Below are 12,089 nucleotides of genomic sequence, written 5' to 3' on the forward strand. Positions count from 1 at the left end.
CTGATTCTTTGCGACCCCATGAACCGCAGCATGCCAGGCTTCCCTGTCCACCACCAACTCCTGGAGTTCACCCAAGCTCATGTCCATTGAGTCGGTGATGCCATCCAACCATCTCATCCTCTGTCGTCCCCTTCTCCTGCCCTCAATCCCTCCCAGCATCAAGGTCTTTTCAAATGAGTCGGCTCTTCACATCAGGTGGCCAAAGTATTGGTGTTTCAGCATCAGTCCTTCCAATGAACACCCAGGACTGATCTCCTTTAGGATGGACTGGTTGGATCTCCTTGCAGTCTAAGGGACTCTCAAGAGTCTTCTCCAACACCACAGTTCAAAAGCATCAATTCTTCGGCACTCAGCTTTCTTTATAGTCCAACTCTCACATCCATACGTGACTACTGGAAAAACCATAGCCTTGATGAGATGGACCTTTGTTGGCAAACTAATGTCTCTGCTTTTTAATATGCTGTCTAGGTTGGTCATAATTTTCCTTCCAGGGAGTAAGCGTCTTTTAATTTCATGGCTGCAATCACCTTCATAGCAGCTCTGAATGCAGACCTTTAGTCCTCTTCCATATAAGAGAGAAGTCAACTTTATTAAAAAAAAAAAAAAGACTGAAGGACTGGAAACTAGAGTTGAGGACATTATTTGGAACACTCAGAATAAAAAGTCTTTCATTTTTTAAAAATACAAGTACTGTTCTGAGCATCTACTATTCTTCTAGGCCCTGATGATACAGCAGTGAATAAAACAGACAAAATCGTTGCCCTCAGGGAGTTTAAGTTCTAGTAGGAGACAGATATAAACCAAATTAAGGAAAATACAGCAAGGATGGAGTATAGGGAGTGTTTGGTCACTGGTTTATAAAGATGGACTTGAAACAGTTTTGAAGGAGGTAGACTAGGGTTCTGTGCTGACATCTGGGGGAAAGAGAGTCCCAGGCACAGGTAACAGCAGCAGGTGTACAGGCTCCCTGAGGGAGCATCCCTAGAGAGAATGAATAACCAAGAGAATCTGGCGGGAGCGGGGGGGACAATAGGTCTTTTAGACCCTTGTCAATACTATAGCTGCCAGTGGCTTTTACTGTGATGAGTTGGAAAGCCAGAGTAGGGTTTCAAACAAAGAAGGGACAGTGGCTTATTTAACAAAACTACTCTGGCTGGTGGGTTGAGAAGGGAAGGGGACAGGTGTAGAAGAGGATAGAACAGTGAGGAGGCCCTTGCAGTTATGTCTATTAGAAATTAATAAAAATTTTACAGAAAGGAAAATGTGCTTGCAGCATAGAAAAAACGGAAATAATTATTTTTTGGATGTTTAAGTTCCAAGAAAAAAAAGCAATTTGGCTACTCTGTTTCCTCCAGATCCAGAGGGGCTTGGGAGTCCTTGGTCTTCAGATTTTTTTTCCTCCTGAGCCACCAATGAACCTAGCAGGGTTTGGTCAGTGTGTTTAAGAATGAGCCTTTATGGGTCTGCTTAGGATGTCCGCCCCGTCCCATTTCCCAGATTTACCCAAGTGCCTACTAGGAATAGATTCGTAAGTCCTACCCATCCAGTAAGTATGGAATGGGGCCAGGGAATATATATTTTCAGTAAGAAAGTGAAGGGATTCTTAAAACTTGGAAGATGGGGAACTGCCCCACCTCCTGAACACCTTTTTGGGTTTGCAGCGTACCTGGAAAGCATTGCAGGGAGCCTGTGCTACCGGCAGGTGGCGCTACCTGACCGTGAGCTGCAGAGGGCGTCTGTCCCTTACGGATAAGTGAGCGGCTCCAGCGGAGCGCGTAGGTGTGGTGTTGGGGCCCACCGGCCACTGCTCATCCCGAGCGGAGAGGCGCACAGGAGTAAAGAAGCGGGGCGCTGCCGGTGGCTCAGCTTCATTTTAGGCTAATGTGCATCTTGAGTCAGGAAGGCGCAGCCCTCTCTGAGCGGGCACTGAGCACGCGGGAGCCGGCAGCGTGGCCCGGCGAGAACCGGTCGCCTCGGGCCACAGGTCATTAGTCTAGCGAGCCAACCTAGGGACAGGGGTACTACCGAGGCCCCTCCGGGACGTCAGACTCGCAGAAGGCCCCTGTGCATTGGCCGCCGGGACGGGGGACTCCGCCCCTTTTCGTACGGCTCTCATCTGTAACTGGCTCTTGGGCCCGGGCTGGCCACACCTCCTCCCCTCGCACATACACAAGAGTCACGCGCCTTTCAGTTGGAAACTTGGAGTGCAGAGGAGGACCCTGTCCCTCGTCTCCCCACCCACTTATCTTGCCATTGGCTCGCGGCACCGCTCACGGCCACGCCCCCATTCCAGCCCCCTGGCTGGGAGGGCGGGCATCTGCTGGTGATTGGCTGGTCGGCCTGCCTCTCGCAGGAGCCGCTGGCACTCCCCCCACCCTCTCCCCCCTCCCGCTAGCCTCGAGGTCTCGGTGCTGGCCCAGGCCGAGTCAGTGTCAGTCAGGGAGGCGGGCTGCTGAGCAGAGGGTTCGAACACTGCGTTGCAATCTCGCCCCAGGGCCGGTCCCTGCGCTCGTGCCGCCGGCTGAGAAGCATGAAGCCGCAGCTGGAGCAGCCACCCTATGATTGGCTGTGGCGCTTGTGAACCCGAAGTAAAGATGGCGGGCGGGCAGGCAGCCGCCGCACTGCCCTCTTGGAAGATGGCGGCGCGCCGCAGCCTCAGCGCCCGCGGCCGGGGGGTCCTGCAGGCGGCGGCGGGGCGGCTGCTGCCATTGCTACTGCTGAGCTGCTGCTGCGGCGCGGGCGGCTGCACGGCGGTGGGCGAGAACGAAGAGACGGTGATCATCGGGTTGCGGCTGGAGGACACGAACGACGTGTCTTTCATGGAAGGGGGGGCGCTGCGGGTGAGCGAGCGGACCCGGGTCAAGCTGCGGGTGTACGGGCAGAACATCAACAACGAGACATGGTCCCGCATTGCTTTCACAGAGCACGAGCGGCAGCGCCACAGCCCCGGCGAGCGCGGGCTGGGGGGCCCCGCGCCGCCGGAGCCGGACAGCGGCCCCCAGCGCTGCGGCATCCGCACATCAGATATCATCATCTTGCCCCATATCATTCTCAACCGCCGTACATCCGGCATCATTGAGATAGAGATCAAACCGCTGCGCAAGATGGAGAAGAGCAAGTCCTATTACCTGTGCACGTCGCTCTCCACGCCAGCCCTAGGCGCCGGCGGCTCGGGGTCCGCGGGTAGCGCCGTCGGGGGCAAGGGCGGCTCCGGGGTGGCCGGGCTCCCGCCGCCCCCATGGGCCGAGACCACCTGGATTTATCACGATGGCGAGGATACCAAGATGATCGTGGGGGAGGAAAAGAAGTTCCTGCTGCCCTTCTGGCTGCAGGTGATCTTCATTTCGCTGCTCCTGTGCCTGTCGGGCATGTTCAGCGGCCTCAACCTTGGACTCATGGCCCTAGACCCGATGGAGCTGCGCATTGTGCAGAACTGCGGCACCGAGAAGGAGAAGAATTACGCCAAGCGCATCGAGCCCGTGCGCAGGCAGGGCAACTACCTGCTGTGCTCGCTGCTGCTGGGCAACGTGCTGGTCAACACCACGCTCACCATCCTGCTCGACGACATCGCTGGCTCAGGCCTGGTGGCGGTGGTGGTCTCCACCATCGGCATCGTCATCTTCGGGGAGATCGTGCCCCAGGCCATCTGCTCCCGGCACGGCCTGGCTGTGGGAGCCAACACCATCTTCCTCACCAAGTTTTTCATGATGATGACCTTTCCCGCTTCTTACCCGGTCAGCAAGCTGCTGGACTGCGTTCTGGGCCAGGAGATAGGCACCGTCTATAACCGGGAAAAGCTGCTGGAGATGCTCCGGGTCACAGACCCCTACAACGACCTCGTAAAGGAGGAACTGAATATCATCCAAGGGGCGCTGGAGCTCCGCACCAAGACGGTGGAGGACGTGATGACTCCCCTCCGGGACTGTTTCATGATCACCGGCGAAGCCATTCTGGACTTCAACACCATGTCGGAGATCATGGAGAGCGGCTACACTCGCATTCCAGTATTTGAGGGGGAACGCTCCAACATCGTGGACCTCCTCTTCGTCAAAGACTTGGCCTTCGTGGATCCAGATGACTGTACTCCCCTGAAAACCATCACGAAATTTTATAACCACCCCTTGCACTTTGTTTTCAATGACACCAAGTTGGACGCTATGCTGGAAGAATTTAAGAAAGGTGGGAAAATTTTGGTACCCTTTCATTGGCTTGCTCTTTCTCACTCCATCCTCCTCCCTACTTGAGTCCTCTACCCTTAGACCAACCCCCCAAGGCGAGTTGACCGGAATTTCTCCTCTCTTTTAATTGTAAAGTTGAAAGGGTGGCATGGATTTGGGGGTGGATTGAACTAGTAAGCCCTTCTAGGTTCTTTAAAACCACAAGACTGCCCTGGCTTGCTTCCCTCCCTGTCAAAGCAGGCTTCCTATTTTCTGTGCATGGTACTCTTACCCCCTGCACTCTGGCCTTGAGAGATCTGCTGCATTCATTGAGGGATTCTGACTGGGTAGATGAAAAAAGGGACCCGCTGATGCCATGCTGTGCCATTTGGTTGCCATGTACTAATCTCAGGCATTTGGAGAACGTTTAAATGGCTTTTCTAAACCCAGAGCAATCAGTTGATATTTCCAAGATTGGAAGTGCATTTTCAGTTGCCTCAGTTCCTGGTTGTCTGGTGACCTGTGGGAGAGATTAGGGTCTGCTTTTGAGAATAGGGTATGGGATAAGCCAGGTATCACTAAAGAAAATCACTCATTTGGTTGACTTGCCTTAGCTGGAAAAGAGGTGTTTTGTTGTTGTTGTTTTTAAACTAAAGCTATTTGTTAATATATAACTTGGAAAGACCTTTTATGAGGCTCTATATTGCTTAGCTTTCTTCACTGTTTGTTTACATTTACCTAACAACAAATAAAATTTCCCAAACCAAGTGTGGTTTTGGCAGAAAGCTTGGATCTTTAACAATGGGATTAATTCCTCTATATGGTTTGTCTATTTCTTGAGACTTTCTGGTTTAAAAGTGTTCTTTTTAACCTTGATCACCTGGTATGTTCAATGGAAGTATGTCTGCGAGTCATTGCTCCCTGTTCCAGGGAGTTTGACCAGCAAAGAGAAGTACAGAGGGTGGTGTGCTCACCTTTCTTGCATAGTGGTGTTTTCTGTTTGTTTTACCATGTAACAAACCGGCAACTCATACTGTTATCACTGAAATTCTGACTTTAAAAATGTTTCCAGTAAGTAGCTAGCTTTGTTAGTTGAAAGCCAAGTTTTTGATACTGAGTTTTTAAATTGTTATGGTGTGGGTGCCCTGTTCCTGTGTTAGAATGTGCACTAACCTTTTAATGAGTCAATAGTCCTCAAAACTAACTTTTCCTTCTTCCAGTAGAATTTTGATCACTGAGAGTGGTCTCTCCACTGAAAAAGGCCATGTGTAAGTGATGACAGCCCGATGGCTGTGATGATATGAACATAGAGTATGCAGTTGTCCTAATTCCATTTTCCTCCCTGAACGCTGTCCTCTCTGGAACAGGATCACACTGCAGTAATTTTCAGATAGAGCAGAATGCGCTTCAGAGATGGGGTAATTTGCATTTAAAAGCAGAAGGAGATTCTTCTGGATTCTTAAACAGTAAAAAGAAAATGTCCATTATCTCCAAGTGACAGAGCTTCTTTGGAGATGGCATTATTCTTTCACTACTAAATTGTTAATTAGAGCATCTAACCAGTCTCTTTTTTCATTTTGCAGTAGAATGTGGAATACAGAAAACTGTCTTGAAATGCTTGAAAATGGCTTTGAAATACTTTATTTTCCTTTTGTTGCTAAATTTCCCAATATTGATAGAGATAATATATTCTTTTTTTTATTATTCAGAATTTTTGCGTATCTGCTGATGGTAGCACTGGTGTGTACTCCCTGCTGAAATCTTCTCTTCACTTCTGTATCTTTTATTTTCTTTGAGAATTTAGTTCTGCCTCTTGCAACTCATTAATCCTGCCCCTCTCTCAAAATCTCAAGATTTGCATTATTTTGAAATTTGGTTTTGATTGTCCTTGAGCAGTTTTCCTCTGAATGATTTATTTTTACTAGGAACTTTTCCTTTCCCCAAATTACCTCTCACAGTCCTTTCTTTGAAGTGTATCCTTTAAATTGATTGAATTGATAATATTTTCCTGTGAATTCTAAAAAAAAAAAAAGATAATGCACAAGATTTTATTTTTGTCTGTAACCAGAATAATGTATTCAGTTAAGAAGACAGTATGATTTAAAGGTGCATTCATGCTAGAAGCTTATTTGGAAGAGTGGGCAATGACAGTTGGTTGCAAATGGGAAATTTAAGCCATGATCTTAAAAGGCTACAGTGGGTGCTTGTTGCTTAAACTGTCGAAATAATTGATTTTTCACCTTCCTTTCCTTGATTTTTTTTTTTTTTTAAAGAGTGTGGCCGTTTTAACCTTACTAATAGCTGCATTATTTCTTTTTTCTGCGTTAGTTAAAATATTTCACCTGATTTTTCTTTCCTTCATTTTCTGATTCAGTTATGAAGTAATGTGAACAGTCAACCTGCTACTGTTTTTCTCAATTGAATAATGCTTTATGGGATGGTTTGAAGACTTTTACTTCTTCTCTTTTCCTCTTTCTCCTAACACCATCAACTATAACTCCCCCACACAGGTTAGACCCTTAATCCATGTCTCATTAAAAATTATCCTTCCTAATTAGAAATGTCTGCATTGAAGCCTTTCCTGGGTATAGGTTTGCATCATTAGTCTCCGTTGTTCATTACTAAGGAAGGGCAAAGTTTCTGTAATGTGCAAAGAAAAGCTACCTTATGTAGTGGCTTCCCAGGCGGCTCAGTGGTAAAGAACCCACCTGCCAATGCAAGAGATGTGGGTTCAGTTCCTGGGTCGGGAAGAGCCCATGGAGAAGGAAATGGCAATCCATTCCAGTATTCTTGTTTGGGAAATCCCATGGACAGAGAAGCCTGGTGGGCTATAGTCCATGGGGTCGCAAAAGAGTCAGACATGACTAAGCGACTAAAACAACAATCACCTTTCTGTGTTATGTAGTATATGTAAATAATCTTCTTTCTAATGATTAAAAGTTTTTGCCTGGCTTTGGTGCTAGTGGTGAAGAACCCGCGTGCCAATGCAGGAGACATAAGAGACACGGGTTCGATCCGTGGGTGGAGAAGATCCCCTGGAGGAGGGCATGGCAACCCACTCCAGTATTCTTGTGTGGAGAATCCTATGGACAGAGGAGCCTGGCAGGCTACACTCCATAGGGTTGCAAAGAGTTGGACAGGACTGAAGCAACTCAGCATGCATGCAGCCCTGGCTACCAGGAAACTCATGGCTTTCCTTGAGGTTAGAAGACAGTAATTATGCTAATTTTGCAGTTAGCTCATTATTATTACTTATTTGCTCTCTGCAAGGTGCAGGGCTTAGTGCTTTACATGAATCACCTTGTTTAAATCTTCTGATAACTGATTGAGGCGCCATCTCCATTGTACAGATGACGAAATTGAGGCATAGGTGAAGTGATGTGTTCAAGGTCATTGAGTAATTTTTTGTTTTGGGGTTGGTGTGACAACCAGACCTGTACTCTTAACCATTCTATTATGCTGATCCCTTGATCCCGATTTTACATTTTTATTTTAAGTGAGTGTGAGGTTTGATCAAAACATTGCCTCAGGGCTTGTTGAAAGCAACAGACACAGAAATGTATTTAAACATTAAACACGGTCTTAAACCAGTGCTTTTGTGATCTGGTACCTAACAGTTGGTGTCCCCACTTTTGCCATTAAAATAAGTCAGTTTCTGATGTGTATGATCCTAAATCTAAACAATTCTGTTTCCAGTATTGTGGGTCAAGGTTCACTTTGATACTGTTTTGAGCTAACACTGTGTTGTAGTCCGCTGCTGCTGTAGCGGCTTACTGTATCCACTGAGTAGTAGCTAACGTATGGCATCCTGTTTCACTCTTAGTCTCACGTCTGTTTGTGTTGCAGGGCTAACTCAAACCCAGTTTTGTGTTTTAATCCTGATTTTATTTACATTTTTTGTAGCCACTTTTGTGATAATTGGTTGCCACCGAGCCTCCTGTACAGCCCTGCCCCTCCCCACCCCCTAGTGTGCCACCATCAGCCTTTCTCTTTGTAAGCTTTTATAGTTACTTATAAACCTAAAAAAGAGAATAAAAGTAAATCCCACTAGTGGATTACGAGAATTTTAGAAAAATCACCTAAAGCAAAGTAGTGTAGAGGAAGGGAAAGCTAAATTAAAGCTTGCTACCTTTGTGTGCAGAAAGTGCCCTGGAGGCTCCTACTATACCTGGCGAAACCTAACCCAAGTCTGTGGGCTCCGAGCCTCCTAGTTTGCTTTGCTTCCTTTTGTTTCTTGTAGCTTTGTAACAGTCGTATTCCAGGATTGCGGAGCAGGCTGTTAATATAGCTGCTGCAGACTTTGCCGGACTATTTCTTTCATTTTTTTTAAAACTTGAAACAGGTAAACTCATCAGATAATGTTCTTTAAGGGAAGAATGCAGTGTGTAATTTTCACTTAAACATTAGGTATACAAGTTCTCCCTTCCTGTAACACAAGTCTTTCTGTATTAATGTGCTGAGAGCTTAATATTGAAAACTTTTTTCCTCACCAAATACAGTGTTCCATTTGTCTAGAATCTAGGAGGATGTTTTTATTGATATTTAAAGGTGTGACTGGTGTCGGGGTGAAGGGGTGGGGGTGGATATATTTGTTTTTTTCATCTTGTAGGTTTATTAATTCTTTGCAAATTAATGTGCAAACATGTGATACTAGTATGATTTTGCACGTTTTTAGAACATAATTTTGAAATATCCAGATAGTATAGAATCAGAGCTGGAAGACAGGCAACAGCTCATGGATCATGTGGTCCAGTTTGTGAAGCTTACCAAATGATGAGACTGACTTGGATCACTTACTAAGAATTACTTCCTAAGCCTCACTAAGAGACCCCCTGAACTAGACTCTCTAGGGAAGGGGCTTTGGACTCTACGCTGTTAACAGTTACTGTGAGGTAGTTCTTGTGATGAGGTGAGTTTAGGAAACTTTGGTCTAGTCAACCTCTTAATCATTGGTCTAGTCAGCCTTTCTCGAGCAGGAGAGAATGAGGAGAGAAAGCTAAGTGCCTTGTGTAGGGCCACCCACCTAACTAGTAGCATCAGTAGCCTTAGAACCTGACTTGGAATGGAATGGAGGTCTTCCATTCCAACAAGCAGGTCTTCTGGTTCCAAGTTCAGGGTACCTTTAAACAAATATTCACCTTTGCCATTGGTTTTTATTTGCTTTGTGATTTTGATATCTATATTTTTGATATCTGGCATTCAAGTCATCTTTGACAGGCATTTTGTTACGTAGAAAACGAGTCTGAATATGTGACCTCATTTTCTTTTAGTTTTTTTTTTTTTTTTTTTTTGAGTTTTTCTCCTCTGCTAAGATTAGACAGAATGGGAAAGACTAGAGATCTCTTCAAGAAAATTAGAGATACCAAGGGAACATTTCATGCAAAGATGGGCTCGATAAAGGACAGAAATGGTATGGACCTAACAGAAGCAGAAGATATTAAGAAGAGATGGCAAGAATACACAGAAGAACTGTACAAAAAAGATCTTCATGACCCAGATAATCACGATGGTGTCATCACTGACCTAGAGCCAGACATCCTGGAATGTGAAGTCAAGTGGGCCTTAGAAAGCATCACTATGAACAAAGCTAGTGGAGGTGATGGAATTCCAGTGGAGCTATTTCAAATCCTGAAAGATGATGCTGTGAAAGTGCTGCACTCAATATGCCAGCAAATTTGGAAAACTCAGCAGTGGCCACAGGACTGGAAAAGGTCAGTTTTCATTCCAATCCCAAAGAAAGGCAATGCCAAAGAATACTCAAACTACTTCACAGTTGCACTCATCTCACACGCTAGTATAGTAATGCTCAAAATTCTCCAAGCCAGGCTTCAGCAATATGTGAACCGTGAACTTCCTGACGTTCAAGCTGGTTTTAGAAAAGGCAGAGGAACCAGAGATCAAATTGCCAACATCCACTGGATCATGGAAAAAGCAAGAGAGTTCCAGAAAAACATCTATTTCTGCTTTATTGACTATGCCAAAGCCTTTGACTGTGTGGATCACAATAAACTGTGGAAAATTATGAAAGAGATGGGAATACCAGACTACCTGACGTGCCTCTTGAGAAATCTGTATGCAGGTCAGGAAGCAACAGTTAGAACTGGACATGGAACAACAGACTGGTTCCAAATAGGAAAAGGAATACGTCAGGGCTGTATATTGTCACACTGTTTATTTAACTTATATGCAGAGTACATCATGAGAAACGCTGGACTGGAAGAAACACAAGCTGGAATCAAGATTGCTGGGAGAAATATTAACCTCAGATATGCAGATGACACCACTCTTATGGCAGAAAGTAAAGAGGAACTAAAAAGCCTCTTGATGAAAGTGAAAGTGGAGAGTGAAGAAGTTGGCTTAAAGCTCAACATTCAGAAAACGAAGATCATGGCATCCGGTCCCATCACTTCATGGCAAATAGATGGGGAAACAGTGGAAACAGTGTCAGACTTTATTTTTCTGGGCTCCAAAATCACTGTAGATGGTGACTGCAGCCATGAAATTAAAAGACGCTTACTCCTTGGAAGGAAAGTTATGACCAACCTAGATAGCATATTCAAAAGCAGAGACATTACTTTGCCAACAAAGGTCTGTCTAGTCAAGGCTATGGTTTTTCCTGTGGTCGTGTATGGAAGTGAGAGTTGGACTGTGAAGAAGGCTGAGCGCCGAAGAATTGATGCTTTTGAACTGTGGTGTTGGAGAAGACTCTTGAGAGTCCCCTGGACTGCAAGGAGATCCAACCAGTCTATTCTGAAGGAGATCAGCCCTGGGATTTCTTTGGAAGGAATGATGCTAAAGCTGAAACTCTAGTACTTTGGCCACCTCATGCGAAGAGTTGTCTCATTGGAAAAGACTGTGATGCTGGGAGGGATTGGGGGCAGGAGGAGAAGGGGACGACAGAGGATGAGATGGCTGGATGGCATCATTGACTCGATGGACGTGAGTCTGAGTGAACTCCAGGAGTTGGTGATGGACAGGGAGGCCTGGTGTGCTGCGATTCATGGGGTCGCAAAGAGTCGGACACGACTGAGCGACTGAACTGAACTGAAGATTAGACTATGAGCGTGTTTTATGAAATGGGTGTTGATATCTAGATTGAAGCCTTAGGTAAAGTGTAAACTATTTCTTTTTCTTTTGAGTTAACTAACTGGTTTTAGATATCCCTGAATGATTTTGTTGTTGTTACTGTTTCTTCTGTGAGAGTAGTGAAGATTGGATTTGGGACTAAGGGGTGAATCTTCTTTGATTGTTTTAATTTTTGTTCAAGGTGCAGGTCTGTGACATTTCCATTGAAATAGTCATTAAAGCATTTGAAGCGTGTGTCCCATTCATGCATCTGTGTGTTCCCCTTTTCAGGTGTTTTATCGTGTAAACAAAATTCTTACAGAGGATCCAGTCTGAATTTTGAAGGTTATTTGTGTTAGTATCACTGAAGCCTTTTAGGTCAAGACATGCCATAGATGAATACCAGGTCTGACTTAGTATTACCTGGATGAAATAGGAAAGGATCTTGTTCTGCTTTTTCTCTTGGTCTTTATCATTCCAAACCAGTACCATACTATGAGGTAGTGGTTAATTTTAATTATTAGCAGCCCTAAACACAAGTTAAAATCTTATTAACCAGGAAAATGCACAAAATAGACTGAGCCAACATAATATTTTATGATTTTATTTGCTCTTGAACTACTTCAACTTTTAAGAGCAAACCTCTGGACTTGAATTAGATGTTTACAGTACTTTAGTTACATATAAATTAGTATATTTCTTTCTAAGGAGCCCTTTCCTCTAAATACACATTTTATTGGTAGTAAGCGTCAATTCCAGTAAGATTTGTTTGGCACGTAAAGGACATTTATTAAACTAAATACATAGACATGGATGACTGGGATTGAATACAATTTCAGTATTGTCTTTTCATCTTCTTTTTCTCAG

General features: G+C 45.1%; 1 protein-coding gene across 4 annotated transcripts in view; it reads left to right on the plus strand.

Moving 5' to 3' along the window:
• The first annotated feature begins 2,138 nt into the window (after window positions 1–2,138).
• The window catches only part of CNNM2 (cyclin and CBS domain divalent metal cation transport mediator 2), a 184,070-nt gene continuing 174,119 nt past the window's right edge, over window positions 2,139–12,089 (plus strand). For 2 of the 4 annotated variants that reach the window (XR_011564267.1, XM_070780750.1), the window contains exon 1: window positions 2,139–4,179. Coding sequence is in view for 3 of the 4 variants with exons in the window: in XM_070780750.1 (XP_070636851.1) it covers window positions 2,559–4,179 (1,621 nt within the window). In the remaining variant the exon portion in view is untranslated. The remainder of the gene's footprint in view (window positions 4,180–12,089) is intronic. The other 2 variants (XM_019988575.2, XM_019988576.2) reach the window with 2 other exon arrangements.

Source organism: Bos indicus, chromosome 26 (genome assembly GCF_029378745.1).
Source record: "Bos indicus isolate NIAB-ARS_2022 breed Sahiwal x Tharparkar chromosome 26, NIAB-ARS_B.indTharparkar_mat_pri_1.0, whole genome shotgun sequence".
Lineage (NCBI taxonomy): Eukaryota > Metazoa > Chordata > Mammalia > Artiodactyla > Bovidae > Bos > Bos indicus.